This window comes from Oryctolagus cuniculus, chromosome 4 (assembly GCF_051225735.1).
Source record: "Oryctolagus cuniculus isolate XC-2025 breed Fujian yellow rabbit chromosome 4, ASM5122573v1, whole genome shotgun sequence".
NCBI classification, from domain to species: domain Eukaryota; kingdom Metazoa; phylum Chordata; class Mammalia; order Lagomorpha; family Leporidae; genus Oryctolagus; species Oryctolagus cuniculus.
The window spans coordinates 84,992,496-85,010,204 of record NC_142870.1 but is presented as its reverse complement, the minus strand read 5'-3'; the positions used below and the strand labels follow the sequence as shown (position 1 = coordinate 85,010,204).

Genomic DNA, 17,709 nt, shown 5'->3' with positions numbered 1-17,709 from the left:
ATTGTCGCCTCGGCACACCTGCTGAACTCTCTGGGGGAAATGTGTTCCAGAACATTCCCACGGGAGATGAGGGAGAACTCATGCTTTCTGTGTCATGTGGAGCCCTTGCCCCATGGCCTCCCTGACCCAGCCGCCCAGCCTGCCCCCTCCCTGCGTCTCCCAAGCCCACCCTCATCAGACCACTTCTCTGACTCAGAGCAGCTGCACCTGGCCTGGGCCACATCCTCACCGCAGCGGGGTGCAGCTTGCCCCTGGGTCTTTCCATCCATCTGAATACAGGGTGCTCCAGCATGTTGGGGAAGGGGATCAGAGGTGATTTTATTGTAGCGCCAGCTGTTTTTAACATCCATGCAGTCTTTGCCCAGTGCACATTTCCTGGAGCTTTTTGTAGTCCCCTCGCCCCAGCTGTCGGGTTGCTGACCCCATTTGATTCCATTGCCTCAGCATCCCAGACCCTCTTGGCCTTCATCTACAGCCAGGCCTGATGTTGGCCATGAGGATTCAGGTGAGGGGCGGTGGGCCTGCCAGTCTGCAGAAGTGGAACCCCGCAGTGGGACCATTTGGATTGGACCTGCATGTGGTAGACGGGAGGACACGGTGGCTGCCAGGCAGGCGGGGGCTGGTGTGGAGCCGGGTGGAGCAGGACCCACGCTGGGGATGTGAGGAAGCAGCAGACTGGGGAGCACCAGAAAAACCAAGGGAGCACAACAGCAGCACATGAGACCCCCCAAAGGGTCTGCCCCTCCTACCCGGCCAGCTCTGCCTTCCTTCTCGGGGTCAGCCGCCTTGCACCTTGCGGGCGAACGGACGAAGCTGCATTGGCCCGTCGGGGCTTGGTACTGTCAGAGTGGAGGGTGGGTCTACCTTCCTGATGGCAGTTTCCCCTGGACACAGCCTGGGAGCGGGGGATTGGCACGGCGCCCCTGTTTCCCACAAGCCCCCACCAGTTCCTGCCCCTGCACGTTCTGGCTGCCTCAGCCTCCATCACCCACTTTGTTCTCTGTACCTGTTAAAAATAAAGTTGCGGGGAGAGGAATGGGAGCAGGCACTTGCCTTTCGAGCTGGGTTTTCACCAGGAGGTGGCGCCCACTCCAAGTCGCTGGAGCAGCGGGGACTGGACCTCAGGGGCTGGAGCCCCAGGGTGCAGAAGGAGCAGGCTGGGTAGTAACCGACAGGAAACACCGCAGCAAGGCCAGGGCTCTTTATTCTGCCCACATGAGCAGCTTCCCCACGAGGGTGGTCTTGTGAGGTCTCAGACTCAGGGAGGAGGTGATGAAGGTAGAGCAGGCCTGACACCCCCATCCCCCACCTAGGACACGCGACCTGTCCCTTTGCTTCGGAAAAGGCAAAGCTTCGAGCCCCAGCTCCCAACCCGCCCTGCACCTGTCACCTGGTCCCACCCCAAGCCCAACCTGCCAGGCTCCTGGCTCAGCACACCTTGAACCTAGGGTCCCAGCGCCTGGATAGACACAGTGACCCGCACGGAGCCACAGCCGGACCTCAAGTCCCACTCCGCACTGGCATTGTACGCCAGCCCCGGGGAGCCTTGTCTGGGAGACAGCTGCAGGTGCAGCCAGCGACACCGGGCCTCGTCGCAGGCCAGCATTACCGTGCCCTCAGGGTTGCTATAGGTGCATCGGCTCGGGGCCACTTCTCCCTCCACGGCCAGATCCCAGCTGGCCCCTGGCTCCCTGTCGTCCAGCCCCGGGGCCAGGAAGCCAAAGCGGTCCCGGGCGACGGGGCACACCAGCTGCTCCTCCTGCAGAGCAGGCACCACCTGGCCCTTGAGGTAGGCGGGGCCTGCGCAGTAGGTCTGGATGTTGAAGAACCGGTCGCTGTACTGTCGCAGCCAGCTGAAGAGGTAGGCCAGGTGGCAGTCGCACTGCCAGGGGTTGCCGTGCAGGGCCACATTGAACAGGTTGTCATTGGTGTCGAAGATGCCCTGCGGGAGGGTGGTCAGCTGGTTCCTGGACAGGCTGAGCAGCTCCAGCTTGGACAGGTTCTGGAAGAGGGCCGGATGCAAGGCCGTCAGGTTGTTGCTGCCCAGGTAGAGCTTGACCAACTCCCCAAGGTCCCTGAAGATGCTGGCGGGGAGGTGGGTGATGGCGTTGTGGGACAGCGTGAGGGATGTGAGGCTGGATAGGTTGGCAAAGGCGTCCTCCGGGACCGTGTCCAGCTGGTTGTGGGACAGGGACAGGCCAGCCAGGTGCGGCATGAGGGCAAAGAGGCCGGCGGGCAGAGTCCGCAACGTGTTGCCCTGCAGGTTCAGGAAGGTCAGGTTGCCCAGGGCGGAGAAGACGGTGGGTGGCAGGTGCCCCAGGGCGTTGCGCTGCAGCCACAGTGTCTCCAGGCTCAAGAGCCGTGAGAACACGGCCGGGGGCAGCTCAGAGAGGGCGTTGCTGTCCAGAAAGAGCTCCCGCAGGCTGCCCAGGCGACCAAACACAGCCTGGGGCAGGCCCGAGAGGGCGTTGTTGCTCAGCTTCAGGCTCTGCAGGCTGGTGAGTGGGTGGAAGAGACCCTCGGGCAGCTGCGCCAGGCGGTTCTGGGCGAGGTCGAGGCTCTTCAATTGGGTCAGCGGCCGGAAGAGCCTCTCGGGCAGGGTCTGGAGCCTGTTGCCCTGCAGCTGCAGGGACTCCAGGGCACTCAGGTGCATGAAGAGGTCCTCGGGCAGGGCCTCCAGCTTGTTGAAGTTCAGGGTGAACTTGCCCAGCAAGCCCAGGCCGGAGAAGATGTCGGCGCTGAGGTTGGAGAAGGCGCTGCCCGTGATCTCCAGGTCCTCCAGGCCGGGCAGCCCCCCGAAGGCTTCCGGCCCAAAGTGGCACAGCTGCGTGTTGAGGAAGACCAGCTTGGTCAGGTTGGGGCTGCCGCTGAAGGCCCTGGTCCCCAGCGTTGTGAACGAGGTCTCCACAAAGATGATGTTGGTGGCGTGCGGCGGGATGTCCGGGGGGATGGCAGCCAGCTCCTCATCTGAGCAGAACACCTCCTGGACGAAGCAGTCACAGCCCACGGGGCAGGCCTGGGCAGGCCCGGCGAGCAGCAGGAGCGAGGCCCAGAGCAGCCAGGCTCTGGGGAGCATCTCCTAGATCCCCGGAGGGAGAGAGAACAGAACGGGCACCTTTACCAAGGGCAGCGAGGCACAGTGGCCAGAGCACTGGACACAGAGCACATAGAGGGGTCAGGCTGTGAGCGAGAGCTAGCCTCATCAAGGAGGCCACTGTTTAGGAGAGAGAGAGAGAAAGGACTCTTCCATCCGCTGGTTCCTCCCCAAATGTCCACAGTGGCCAGGGCTGGGCTATGCTAAAGGCCGGAGCTGAGACTTACATTTGGGTCTCCCATGTGAGTGACAGGGATGCAAATACTTGAGCCAGTTCCTGCTGTCTCCCAGGGTGTGCTTTAGCAGGAAGCTGGTGTCAGGAGTGGAGCCAGGACTCGAACTCAGGCACTCTCAGATGGGATGAGGGCATCTCAAGTGACAGCTTACCCTCAAGGTCAAACGCCCGCCCACAGCTGGTATATTTAATAGCTGTTGCACACCACCTCACAGCAACCTTTCAGGATAGGTGGGGCCAGGGTTCTCACCTCCTGAGCATGAAGGTGCCATGTGGGCTGTCCACTGTCACCCTGAAAGGTATCAGCCCCGGCAAGACCAACACCCAGGTCTTTTGGACTTCCTGTGTCCTTTCCAAATTAGAGGAAAAGTAGAAAAGAGACCAACGAGGCATAAAAGACAGATGTGGAAAGTAGGCTACAGGTACGGTACAATTTTTCAATGTCATATGCAAACTGTGGGTAGATTATTCCTGAATTGGAAATTTCGAAACCATAACTCATCCCAAGCTTCCCAACTGTGTGGTCCTGGGGCATGACTGACAAGTATTTTAAAGAATGCTCCATTCAAAAATTCCTCTGAGTTATCAAATGATAACTTTCAGGATCATTTTTAACAAATGTATCCTGATTTTCTTTTAAAGATTTATATATTTAGTTGAAAGGCAGAGTTAGAGAAGGAGACAGAGAGAGAGAGAGAGAGAAAGAGAGATCCTCCATCTGCTGGTCCACGCGCCAAATGGCTACAACTGGACCAGATCAAAGCCAGGAGCCAGGAGCTTCTTCCAGGTCTTCCACTTGGGTGCAGGGGCCCAAGCACCCAAGCACTCAGGCCATCTTCTGCTGATTTTCCAGGCCATTATGAGAGAGCTGGATCAGAAATGGAGTAGCTGAGATTCAAACAGATGCCCATATGGGATGCTTGTGTCACGTGTGATGGCTTGCTCTGCTATGTCACAATGCCAGCCCCAACATTCAGGATTATCTTAACAGTCATATTGAGCTGCTACTGGCTGCACCTGAAGTGCCGTGAAGGTCACCACCTTGCTAAAATGTTAAAGATGAGGCCTAAGCTCATTTGTGGCCAACCCCGTATTTCCTACTCACAGGAAGCCCCAGGGATTATGGTTGCCTGGGCAAAATGAAGGGAGCTGAGGATGCTTAGGTACCAAGGATCATACTTGGGATCCAGTCACAGTCCACAGGGGATCCCCAGGGACCCCCGGGACACTAGAGGACATGGTCAAGATCCAGGGACACCAAATCCAACCTAGCCCACCCACTGGGCTCTCAGCCAGCTGTGACCCGCTCCTTCTCTACCTTGCTTTTTCTTTCCCCTAGTTCTCGTAGAGTCCTTTTCAACCACGGGTAACTTCCCATGCATCCCCGTGGACTCACCCTGGGCTACCTCCTTAAAAACTGGGAAGCCTTTACACTAGATGTTACAAACAAGAAAAAGCTTATTTCCTCTTGCAACACTGGCCACAATCTAGGCTAGAGAAGGGGGAAAGTTGGCCACCACATGAGCCCCTCAACCTAATCCTGTCCTTCAAACGACCTCTTCTGTGAGAGAGAAGAAATGCTCAATGCTCCCTGTGGCCAGGCCCTCCCGGCGCTCTTCCACAGCCCACCCTTAGGGGGAGCTGCTGGCTCGGTCCGCCCACGCCCTCCTGGGGACACCAGCTTCACAAGGCAGCCGACAGATGGGTCAAGTGGGCAGGGTCCAGCCCCTCGGGCTCAGCTTGTCCCATTGCTAGAACCCTCCCTAGGGGTGCTGAATCAAGCCCTGATTCTCTTTCATCCCCTACTAGCCCAGCACCTGCACCTTGCAACCCCACCTGTGCCCAGAGGCAGCCCAGCTGGAATCACTTACAGTAGAGGTAAGTTTTGTTTGCTGAGAGAGGTGGCTAACAAAGATACTGGGACAATTAGTGTGCATGTCCCTTTTTCCATGACTCACTGTAATCTGAAATCAATGTAAACTGAAATCAATGTAAACAAAAGCTAAGGGCACATCTACTTTCCATGCAGTAGAAAAACCACAAGTTTCTGTGACAACACCACTCAGAACTAGCAGTAGCCAAAAACATCCTACATGGCTGCTGACTATGCCCCCATAATGACCTTTAGGTAATTATAATGTCATTATAATAAAATCACCATGGCTGACATTCCTACTCCCATCATGCATGTGATGCCATGACACTCCCAAGTTTTCAAAAAGAGGCCAAATAAATGGTGCTCAAGCCCCGCCCCAAACCCCTTTTTGTGAATATTCAATTCAGTCCCACCCCAGACACCACCCCCTATGCCTCCACATCATATAAAGGAATGGATCTGAACCTCACTGAGTGGAATCCTCTTCTTAGTTTGTTTGTTTTTTAAGATTTATTTTTATTTATTTGAAAGGTAGAGTTACAGAGAGGCAAAGAGAGAGAGAGAGGTCTTCTATCTGCTGGTTCATTCCTCAAATGGCTGCAACGGCCGAAGCTGCGCCGATCTGAAGCCAGGAGCCAGGAGCTTCCTCCGGGTCTCCCACGCGGGTGCAGGGGCCCAAGCACTTGGGCCATTTTCTACTGCTTTACTAGGCCCATAGCAGAGAACTGGATCGGAAGTGGAACACCTGGGACTCGAACTGTTGCCCATTTGGAATGCTGACACTGCAGGTGGTAGCTCTACCCGCTGCGCCACAGCGCCAGCCCCACACTTCTCTGTTAAGCATGCCTGCACTCCTTCTGCTTTGCAGGCAAATAAATCTTGCTTCTCTGCTGACTTTTACTCACATCTTGTCCTGGAACTCTTGCTTGCTACCCAGACACGGCCACCCCGCAACATCATCACAGGTAAGTAAAAGCTTTCTTTTGAGCAACTCACACTTGAAGCTGATTATTTGAGGACATCACAAGCAACAGGCCATTGTGTCCACTCTCAGTTCCAAGACTTGGAGATTCCACTGCCCCATAGTTTTTTTTTTTTTTTTTTTTTTTTTTTTAAGATTTTTTTTAGGGGCTGTAGTAGGTTAAACCTCCACCTGCGAAGCTGGCATCTCATATGGTTGGCAGTTCAAGTTGCGGCTACTCCACTTCTGATCCAGCTCCCTGATGATGTGCCTGGGAAGGCCGCCGAAGTTGGCCCAGGTCCTTGGGCCCCTGCACCCATGTGGGAGACCCAGAGGAGGCTCCTGGCTTTGAATCAGCCCAGCCCCGGCAGTCATTGGGATGTGAACCAGGAGATGGAAAAAATCTCTCTTTGTAACTCTGCCTTTCTAATAAGTAAATTAATATTGATTTATTGCTCACTCACTCTCTATAACTCTTTCAAGTCAAACATAGATTTATTTATTTATTTATTTATTTGAAAGAGAGAGAAAGAGAGAGAGATCTTCCACCTGCTGGTTTGCTCCTCAGATGGCTGCAATGGCCAGGGCTGGGTTGATCTGAAGCCAGGAGCTTCCTCTGGGTCTCCCATGTGGGTACAGGGGCCCAAGCACATGGACCATCCTCTGCCATCTTCCTGTTAGGTAGAAGTCAGAAAAAGGCTTTACTGGGGACAAGGTATCCGTCAGATTGGAAGGGACAGAGAGAGCGCCCAGTCACTCGGACTGGGGGAGAGCAAGGTTATGTGGTTGAATGGAGAGAACACACCTGGGCAGGCCAGGCGGGGGTAGCTGAGCAGAGAGCAGAGGGCTGAGCGCACAGTCTGGACTCCCTAGGTTTTTAAGAGTCTGTTTACGCACCACCTCCTCTCCTCCAGGACAAAGGGTTGGGAGTCCCATTGGAAGGGTTTGTTGTGTGAAAATGAGCAAATTCCTCCCTCTAGTCTGCCGAGGCCCGAACAAATCTGGGGAGGAATTTGCTCATTTTCATCCAACAAACCCTTCTGCTAGGACTCCCCATCCTTTGTCCTGGAGGAGAGTGGGAGGTGGGTAAACAGACTCTCTTAAAAACCTGGGGTGTTCAAACAGACTGCGCGCTCAGCCCTTTGCCTCTCTGCTGAGCCACCCACTTGGCCTGCCCAGGTGTGTTCTCTCCATTCAACCACGTAACCATGCTCTCCGCCAGTCCGAGCAACTGAGCACTCTCTCCCTGTCCCTCCATTCTGACAGATGCCCTGTCCCCAATAAAGCCTTATCACTCTGCTCTCTTTCTCCCACCTGAAGTCTTTCTTGCATGAAGACAAGGACCCCACGGCTTCCACGGCCCTTTTCTCCAGTGACAGGTGCATGGGGCCGAAGCACTTGGCCCATCTTCCACTGCTTTCCCAGGTGCATTAGCAGGGAGCTGGATTGGACGTGGAGCAGCCGGGACTCAAACTAGCACCCAAACAGGACACTGACATCGCAGGCAGCAGCTTCACCTACTGATCCACGGCACCAGCCCCCAAATATTATTTTGTAAGCAGTTTCCAGCATCTATAGGTCACAAATCAAGTGTGATTCGTGTACATGATAGGGAGTGGCTTGCAATCCATAAATTTGAATCCTAAGCCTACGACTTTCTAGTCCTAAGATCTTGGGCACGTGACTTCTATTTGCTTATCTGTCAAATGGGGAGGTAATAGTTCCCACTGTGCTAGGGCGATGGTGAGGATTAAGTTCGTAAGTGTGGCTGACCTTTTAGGTCAGGTTCTAGCATAGAGTGAGCAAGTGATAGACTTTATTCACTAATGTTCAAGGTTGCAAGCCTCTGTTGTGACAGAAGAGGTTTTATTTCACAAAAAAAGTAGGGAGAACAAAATGCCCTTTAGATAGAATACATTTGAACTTACCCAGATTGACAAAGAAAGATCCCTGGCTCTCTCTAGTGAACAGGATCCTAACTGTTCTCAGTTTACCTCTTCCTGGTCAGAGTTCATTCAGGGTGGGGATCCCGGCTCCTGACTCAGCGTTGACCCTCTCTCTGCTGCCCTCTGCTGGCTGCCTCCTCCGTCAATCAGCTTCCTGCTGTCCAAGCCACGAAACAGTGCAGCAGTCACCCCTCATCCCCCAGGGCTTTGTTCTGAGGCCCCAGTGGCTGCCTGAAACCACAGACAGTGATGGACCTTATGTACGCCATGTGTTTTCCCCTATACATACACACCTATGCTGAATTTCCACCTTTTCACTAAAAGGAAGCACTCCACAATTTCTTTTTGACATATGCATATTTCCAGCATCATTACTCAAGCACGTTGGGGCTACTATCAAGCGAAATAAGGATTACTTGCACACAAGCACTGAGATACTGAGAGGTTGGTCTGTAGCTGAGGCTGGTGACTAAGTGACTAACAGGTGGATAGTGCATACAGCACGGACACGCTGGGCATGCCACTCAGAATAGTGTGCAATTTAAAACCCGTAAGTTGTTTGCTTCTGGAATATTCCAGTTAGTATCATCAGATAGTAATCAATGACTTCCTGGAAGTGAAACATGGAGAAGGAAATGCCGGAGAAGAGAGAGCTTCTGTGCTTCAAAAGCCCCCTTCCCCCGTCCCCTGGAGACACTCATGGCTCACAGTCTCCCCAGGATTTCTGTCTCATCAAGGTGGGAAGGAGTAATGGCTCCTGGAGAAAGCGCGCACCTCCCGCAGCTCCTCCTACGTGCGCCTGGCTGCTAGAAGGCAGCACTGGCTCACAATAACACCCACGGGACTGGGATTCGAATCTGAACGCTGCAATGGCTCCTTCTCTCCTGGGGTGTCTCGCTCCAGGTTCTTGTCTCTGACCCAAGAAGGAATTTGAGGACAAGATGTAGCTAACGGTCAGCAGAGAAGCAAGAATGATTTGCCAGGCCAGCACTGTAGCATAGTGGGTAAAGCTGCTGCCTGCACTGCCAGCATCCCATATGGATGCCAGTTCAAGACCCAGCTGCACCACTTCCCATCCAGCTCTCTGCTGTGGCCTGGGAAAGCAGTAGAAGATGGCCCAAGTCCTTGGGCCCCTGCACCCACGTGGGAAACTCAGAAGAATCTCCTGACTCCTGGCTTTGGATTGGCGCAGCTCTGGCAGTTGCAGCCAATTAGGGAGTGAACCAGTGGATGGAAGACCTCTCTCTCCTGCCTCTCCTTCTCTCTGTGTGTAACTCTGACTTTCAAACAAATAAATAAATCTTTAAAAAAAAAAAAAAAAAAAAGAATGATTCTCCTGCAAAGTGAAAGTAACACACTGAAGAAGTGCGGACATGCTCAAGAGACAGCGGCACTCAGTGAGGCTCTGGGCCATCCCTTTTTTTTTTTTTTTTTTTTTTTTTTTTTGACAGGCAGAGTGGACAGTGAGAGAGAGAGAGACAGAGAGAAAGGTCTTCCTTTTGCCGTTGGTTCACCCTCCAATGGCCGCCGCGGCCGGCGCACCGCGCTGATCCGATGGCAGGAGCCAGGAGCCAGGTGCTTTTCCTGGTCTCCCATGGGGTGCAGGGCCCAAGCACCTGGGCCATCCTCCACTGCACTCCCTGGCCACAGCAGAGGGCTGGCCTGGAAGAGGGGCAACCGGGACAGAATCCGGTGCCCCGACCGGGACTAGAACCCGGTGTGCCGGCGCCGCTAGGCGGAGGATTAGCCTAGTGAGCCGCGGCGCCGGCCTGGGCCATCCCTTTTTATGATCTGGAGGCAGAGGGGGTGGTGTCTGGGGTGGGCTTTAATTGAATATTCATAAGGAGTGGGCTTGAGGACTTCCCCTTTCTTTGCCCTTTTATTGAAATTGCAGAAGTGTCATGGTGTCAGTGCATGATGGGAGTAGAAGTGTCAGCCATGGTCATTTTATTATAATGACATTATAATTAGCTAAAGTTCATTACAAAGGGGTGGCCGACACCCACCTTGGTTATTAGCCGGCTCTGGGTTTAAGCTACCAAATGGCAGACGCTGAATGGAAGGTGGGGAGGGGGTGGTACAGGTGGGACTGCATCACAGGTGAGACTACAGGGAAGGGCTGGGGCCCTCAGCTGCTCCTTGCTAGCTACCTCCCCGCTGTCATCACTTCCAGGGAAAGAAAACATCCTTGTTGCTTAAGATGCCTGTGTGTGCTCCCCAGTCCAGCAGTCACAGAGGTGAACGTCAGCTCGAGCCTGTTCGCTCTCCTAGGACTGCACCCGGACAGAGGACAGACGGTAAGCACCAGGCTCTGGATGAAGCGGGATGGGGTAACCATCGTCCCGCCCGCACCTGCAGCACCTCGTTGCCCCTGAAGCAACTACACAAGACCCCAGGGGCCCTGAAAGGAGCCTCCTTCTCTGGCCCCGGGAAGGAGGCCCTGCAGATGCTTCTCCCTCCTAACCCTCGGCGTGATCTCGGGTAGAGGAGGACGCCTCACAGCTCTCGTTTCATGTATTTGTTTTTATGAAAAGTCAGGGGTTCTCATCCCTCTGCCCAGCTTCAGCATGGTGTTGGCCTCTGTGGGCCCAGTGACAGCGGTGCTGAGTACAGCCCTCCAAGGATGGGATGAGCAGCCTGGGGGCAGAGCTGCTGGGCACCAGAAGAGTTGGAGCCAGGGTTAATGAGCCCCAATCAGACCTCAATTCCACCTGGGAGGAAAAGGGGAGCAGTTCCTATAGATATAGATGAGATAGAGATAGAGATAGAGATAGAGATAGAGATAGAGATAGAGATAGAGATAGATAGAGATAGAGATAGAGATAGAGATAGAGATAGAGAGAGAGAAAGAGGTATAGATATAGATATATAGATATAGATAAAGATAGATATAGATAGACATAGACATAGACATAGACATAGGTATAGATATAGATGGAGATATAGGTATAGATAGAGATGACAGAGATAGAGATGGAGAGAGATACAGATATATGATATAGAGATATATAGATATCTATAGTTCTCAAGACAGAGATATCATATATGATATATAGAGGTATATATGATATGATAGATATATAGATGTAGATATCTATAGTGAGAGAGAGAGATTTTTACTTATTTATTTGAAAGAGTTACAGAGACAAAGGGAGAGAGAGCTATCCTCAGATGGGCACAATGGCCAGGGCTGGGCCAGATTGAAACCAGGAGCCAGGAGTTTCATCTGGGTCTCCCACATGGGTGGCAAGGGCCCAAATACTTGGGCCATCTTCCGCTGCTTTTTCCCAGACGCATTAGCAGGGAGCTGGATCGGAAGTGGAGTAGCTGGGACTTGAACCGGCACCCATATGGGATGCCAGCATTGCAGGCAGCAGCTTTACCCCCTATGCCAGAGCTCTGGCCCCATCTCCTTTTTTAACATGCCCTGATGTTAGTTATGTACCACTCAGTCTACCTTACTGACTTCTTTGGCTGCTGGTTCCACAAGGAAGTTTCCAGAAAAAAGTCCCACCGGAATGCCGGGCCTTACAGCACTGGAACAGGAGGACCCTGGAGCCCATGTGGCCAGCCTCCCCACATGCATCTAAGAGAGCAAGGCAGGGCCCCAGGGTGCCCCTGCAGAGCTGGATGGAGAGCCCGCCTCCCGGTTTTCCTAGTTGTTTCAGCCGGTCAGCGGTGGCCAAGGTGGGCGGGGCCTGAGAAAAGACAGCCCGTGCTCCTGGGGAGACTGCGCCTCCCCTGCTTAGACACCCAGAGCCTGCGTGCTGCTATCTTCCCCAGGGCCTCTCCCATTTGCTCCACTGTCACTTGGAGCAATGCACTGTGGGAGCATCCCACAGAGGAAGCAGCTCCAGAAGTCAGGTCCTGCATCCTAACCATGGCATTGGTGGCTCAGGAAGTCAGGGTAGGCAAATCCGTGTAGGTGCCCGTCGCCAACACGGGGGCTGAGCAGAGGGTGCTATGCCCACCTGCTAGATCTTAACACTCTCCCACACACACCTTGATCCCAGAGCAAGCCTAAAAGTGCCCAGGACAGGGAAATTGGGCTTCCCACAGCCACAGTGAGCAGCCCGTGGACGTACATGAGCCACATGCAGGGTACTTGCTGCCACACCATGACACTTCCTTCCGAGGTGGGAAGGGGGGAATGGTCCTTCCACTCCCCACATTTGCAGGGCCCAGGGACCCCACTCATGGCTGCCCTAGGATGCCCACAGGCCTGGCATGGTCCACCTAGGGAAGACAAACCATGGATGGCCCCCAACAGGCTGGGGTCCTGGGTCCCTGAAGCGCAATTTAACATGAGGGCACAGCCTCCAGGTGAGCCTGTGCCCTTGGCTTTGGCAGCCTCTCACCTTCTAGGATTCACTGGGGAATGGCCTGCTAAAGGCTAGGTCAAGGCCCCTCTGGCCCTGGGCTACGGGGCAAAGGAGGCAGGGGATGGTGCAAACTGCAAGAGTGCAAACACTGATAAGTGCCCAACGACCCATTCCCGGCCCGAGCTCAACCCCGCGTCACTCTGGCCCCCCTGCATCACTCTGTAGTGGCTGAGGGTCAGTCAGGGCTCCAGTCCCGTCTCCACCCTTGACGGCCTGTGTGGCTTTGACCAGACCCCTGGACCTCTTTGTGCGTCACTCTGCTCATCTTCAAAACAGTGGCACAGGCCAGCGCCGCAGCTCACTCAGCCAATCCTCCACCAGCGGCACTGGCACCCCAGGTTCTAGTCCCAGTTGGGGCGCTGGATTCTGTCCAGGTTGCTCCTCTTCCAGTCCAGCTCTCTGCTGTGGCCCGGGAGTGCAGTGGAGGATGGCCCAAGTGCTTGGGCCCTGCACCCGCATGGGAGACCAGGAGAAGTACCTGGCTCCTGCCTTCGGATCAGGGCAGCGCGCCGGCCATAGCGGCCATTTTGTGGGGGTGAACCAACGGAAAAAGGAAGACCTTTCTCTCTGTCTCTCTCTCTCACTGTCTAACTCTGCCTGTCAAAAAAACAACAACAGTGGCACAATGCTGCCTGCCCGGAGGGGCTGCTGTGACAACTGAGTGAGGAGGGTGCAGAGCTGCAAGCCCCGAGCCTGGCACACGGTGAATGTGCAGCAACACCAGGGACCTCGGGCCTTCCGAGCTCAGCCAGCCCCAGCTCGGTCCTCAAGCAGTCACAGGGGCTAGCCACGGAAACCCGATGAGATCATCCCACTGCTCCTCCGGGGCCTGTCTGTGCACTTTCGGGTCCCTTCCTGCCAAGGCAAAGTGTAGTGGTTTTGCCTTTGGTTTAGGGGAGCACAGATCCTGAGGCCTATGGACAGGTCCCCGACTCACCCTCCATCCAGAGAGCAGGTCACTGGGGCACTCTGGAAATGGGCCATCCCCTAGCCTGGGGACAGCAGAGACTGGCACTAGAGGGCCACGGTGGGACAGGGGCCAGGAGACTCCTGTTTTCCATCTGGGAGCCAGACCAGCAGATACCCACAAAAATGTTCCACAAGCAGAGGGGAGTCTGGCTTTTTTTTTTTTTTAGCTTTTTTGTAATGTTTTGTAGAACTGTTTTTGGTTGTCTGGGAGCAAGTGGACTCCTTGCTCCTCTGCAGTTGCTCTTGGGCGGGTGCATTTCTGCGTGTGCCTCGAGCCAGTCTGTCATCCACCACAGAGCTAAACCTCACCCATTCCAGAGGGAGGCAGGAGCCCAGAGCCCCAGGGGACACACTCAGTGCTCACTGCCCTGGAATCTGCTTCGCCAACAGGGCCGGATTCTGCCGCTTGGTCGCCAGCTCTGCCAGAACAACAAAAGCAGCCGCTGAGGCTCGGCTGCAGCCCCAGGGAGGACCTGCTGCTCCCCAGACCATGGAGCAGACACCACGGAGCAGGTCAAGGTCTGACGCCTGGGCTGGCTTCCAGCCTGAGACTCCTCCCTGGCAGCCCGCCCCCACCTGCTGCCCACGAGTGTCCCCAGGACAGAAGCACCCTGAGTCCCTGCTCCTGCATCTGCGGGTCACCATCCTAACACCCAACCTACAGCACCATTAGGGCCACTGTGGCTCTCACATGAGAGAAGAGGCATTGGATGACGCCAGAAATAGCCTGAATACCTCACATGAGGGGTTCCTGGGTGAATGACGCTGCACAGGTGTGGTGGCGGCCTCCTGTGCTGTCCGCATCATTGTATTACCAGTCAGTATTAATGGACAAGAGGCTTGCACCATCTTAAATCAAGTATATTCAGGCCCAGAATACTGAGTTTCCACTTGCAGATGCACTTGTGCCCGGACAACATAATAAATAAATAAATTGCACACTAAATATTTGGATGTGTAGTCTACAATGCTAAAGAGTAAACACGTTGGCCAGCGCCGCGGCTCAACAGGCTAATCCTCCACCTAGCGGCGCCGGCACACCGGGTTCTAGTCCCAGTTGGGGCGCCGGATTCTGTCCTGGTTGCCCCTCTTCCAGTCCAGCTCTCTGCTGTGGCCAGGGAGTGCAGTGGAGGATGGCCCAAGTGCTTGGGCCCTGCACCCCATGGGAGACCAGGGGAAGCATCTGGCTCCTGCCTTCGGATCAGTGCGGTGCGCGGCGGATCAATGCGCCAGCCGCGGCGGCCATTGGAGGGTGAACCAACGGCAAAGGAAGACCTTTCTCTCTGTCTCTCTCTCACTGTCCACTCTGCCTGTCAAAAAAATAAAAATTAAAAAATAAAAAAAGAGTAAACACGTATCCTGTTTGTAATAAGGTGGGAAGACATTTTATTTCAAAGCTGAGATAATCGTGGAACACACGAGGCGCGGGCTCGAGCACCCAGCTGCGGACCCCTCTGGAAGGAGCTGGTGGCTGTGCGAGGTGGCAGCTCCCGCAGCCCAGGTCACGAGTTCCTTCCTTCCAGCCAGGGGCCATGCAAAGGCTGCGAGAGGGAGCTTGTCCACAGAGGAGACAGGTGTCTGAAGCAAGACGGAACTGCGAACCAGGCCCTGCCACAGGCCAGCACCCTGGCTCCACCCGCACGCCCTCGCTGCCTCCGTCCCTTGCTACACCTGGGCCTGCCTTTCCTGTTGCTGCACCCGGATTCTGCCCGCCCTCCCAGGCCTGCACGTCCTTGCTGCTTCTCCTTTGGATCCACAGGTCACTTCCATCCTCTGCCACATCTGCGGGGCCCTCGGCGTCGCCTTCCAGCCAGTGGCACCCACCCAGCCAGCACCCCTAGGAGCCGGGGTCATGCTGCTGTATCTCTATCCAGCTCTGCACCAGGCACCTGGCTTGGGGCTGGGCACAGAGGAGGAGCCCAAGCCCGTGTGCTACTGAACAGGATGTGTCCCAGCGTTCTGCGACCTTGAACCTGAGGCCCGGCTCCTCATCCCGCTTAGGGGAATGGGGAAAGCACTTTCTTGGCTCTGCCAAGCTGCCACCTGGGTTCCAGTGTGATGCCTACTACCTGTGTGGGCTTGCCCCAGTCCCTCCCCACCCCATAATTCAAACTCATCCCTTGGGGCTAGCAGGGATCGGGTTGAGTGCCAAACATGCAGGAGCAGTCAATATAAAGCACCCAGCACAGGACCTGGCAATCAGTGAGCACTCAGTAAAAGGTAGCTTGGTGCAGACTGTACTCCTAGAGCGACCGTGGGCTGGATCTCATAAGCCGCGTCACTTCCGGGAATGGCAGGAGGGACTAGCCACCGTGCTGCCAGGGTGTGGGAACAGACCAGCTGGGATCCAGGCAACACAGCCACCCGCACTCCCCATCTCCTGCAAGGCCCTGAGGACAGACTGGCATTCCTCTCAAATCCCCCTGCCCACCCCAGCTGAGCCCTCAGGAGCTTCCCCCAGGCCCTGGGGGGAGGGGGTGGGCAGACCCTGCAGCCCACCAGGAGCTGGGGAGTACTCTGCACCGGGAAGAGCTGAAAGCCCCCGTGCTGCCCCCGCGGAGCCCCCAGGCCAGACACTCCCCACCCCACACCCTCCACGGAGCTGGGAGCCACCCCAGGCCGCCTACCGTGAGTGGCTCTGTGTCCAGCGACAGCACCCTGGCTTTTCCTTGGGAGCAGGGGGTGTCTGTGTGGTCTGTGGCCAGCTGAATCCAGCCCCAGCGCTGATCAAAGTTCCGGGCAGTGGTTCCTCCCTTCACGTGGCCCCAGTGTTCCTGGAATGTCAACAGGGTCACAGGGCCTCGGGAGATTACACAATGACCCTGAACTGCTCCCTCGGACGAACACCTGGCGAAGCCAAAGCCCCACAGAGGTCGCGGGCTTGGGGCCTTTAGGACTTCAAGGTCACCCAGCAGCCCTAGAAGGCTCCAGAAGTCTGCTTGCAGAGTTCTCAGAGCCGTCCACACTGGCACCCTCTCGAGAGCCTGGCCAGGGCTCTGGGAGCTGTGCCTCAGCCGGCCGCTGGCCACAGGCACCTGCTCGGCTCCCAGCCTGGCGAGAGGCCCTAACAGAGCCAGGAGGGGTGCTGTGTTTTTTGGCTTTGTTTGTTTATGAGTCAACTTCCTAAATCCTTTCTGAGTTAAAAGGGGAAAAGTTATAGGACAGCGACTTTGGGCCTGAGATGGAGAGGAACACTTTCACCCTCGGGCTAGCCACCCATGGAGGAAGTGATTGTGGGCTCATGCCTCTGGGGAGACACCCAGCCAGGCAGGCCCTCAAGGCACGGGTGTTCACCTCCACACACACAGCTGGTCCGCCCGTCAGCATGCTGCATTCCACAGCCCCAAGTCTGAATTATGGCTCCAATCCACCAGCCAGTCCTTCGACAAGTCATTTAATCGCTGCAAGTCTGCATTCACGTGTGTGGGGTGAGGATGGCAGAGGGCCTGGTGAGGTGCGTGTGTGCACGCACATGCGGGTGTGTGATCAAACTGCAGAGGCAGCCTGCAGGAAAGACGCTGGGCATGTGTGCGTGTGAGTGGCGGGGGCTTTGCATTAGGGGCCCCAGGTTCTTCCAGGAGAGAATGAGGAGGACTCCACTCCGTCTTCCCCATGGCTGGAAATCCGAGAATCCCATGTGGGTCAGGTTCAGTGGTTAGGGAAGGGCAGGAAGGGCAAGAAGACCCCACCCCTCGCCATGGAAACACTCTGGTCCCGCAATAAGGTGAACATTATGGCCTCAGGCCCGGCACCACTTCCTTACACACAGCCTTACAGCCGACAGAAGGCATGGGAAGGGCTACGAGGATGTGGCTTGGGGCGCCTTTCCCGGGCATAACAGTGAAATAAGGGAACAGCAGAGCTCCCGTCTCTGAACGGCTGGGCCTGCTCCAGCAGGGAGGCAGCCTGGGGACACCCAGGCTCTTGGTGTCGGGCAGGGGGGATCCTGTTATTCGGAGAGTGTCTTCTCAGCCTCGGGTCACTGGGCCCGGGGCCAAGCGCTGGCAGGAGTCCAGAGCCAGACGTGTGCCGCACGGTCCTCCCACCCCAGTGTGTGCAGGCTCGTGTGTGCACCTGTGTGCAGGCTCACGTGTGTGCCTGTGTGCATGCGTGTGAGCGTGCATGGCTGCAGCAAGTGCTGAGTGCATGTCGTTGTCTTCCTGATGGCACAGAAGAAACTCCTGCCTGGGAGTCCTCAGGCCTGGGCCGAAGGGCTGGTTCAGCTACCAGTTCACGTGCTGTCTTG

At 55.6% G+C, this 17,709-nt stretch overlaps 1 protein-coding gene across 1 annotated transcript; it reads right to left on the bottom strand.

Moving 5' to 3' along the window:
* Positions 1–275: 275 nt before the first annotated feature.
* CPN2 (carboxypeptidase N subunit 2) lies at positions 276–16,239 on the bottom strand. The gene is made up of 2 exons (XM_008266681.5): positions 16,091–16,239; positions 276–3,079 (listed from the first exon to the last, which is right to left on the bottom strand). Exon 2 carries the CDS (start codon positions 3,074–3,076, stop codon positions 1,445–1,447), a length of 1,632 nt encoding a protein of 543 aa, XP_008264903.4. The 5' UTR covers positions 3,077–3,079; positions 16,091–16,239; the 3' UTR covers positions 276–1,444.
* Between the last annotated feature and the right edge of the window lie 1,470 nt (positions 16,240–17,709).

Coding starts and splice junctions, on each gene's coding strand:
- CPN2 (XM_008266681.5), bottom strand. CDS start 3,076: ATGCTCCCCAGAGCCTGGCTGCTCTGGGCCTCGCTCCTGCTGCTCGCC.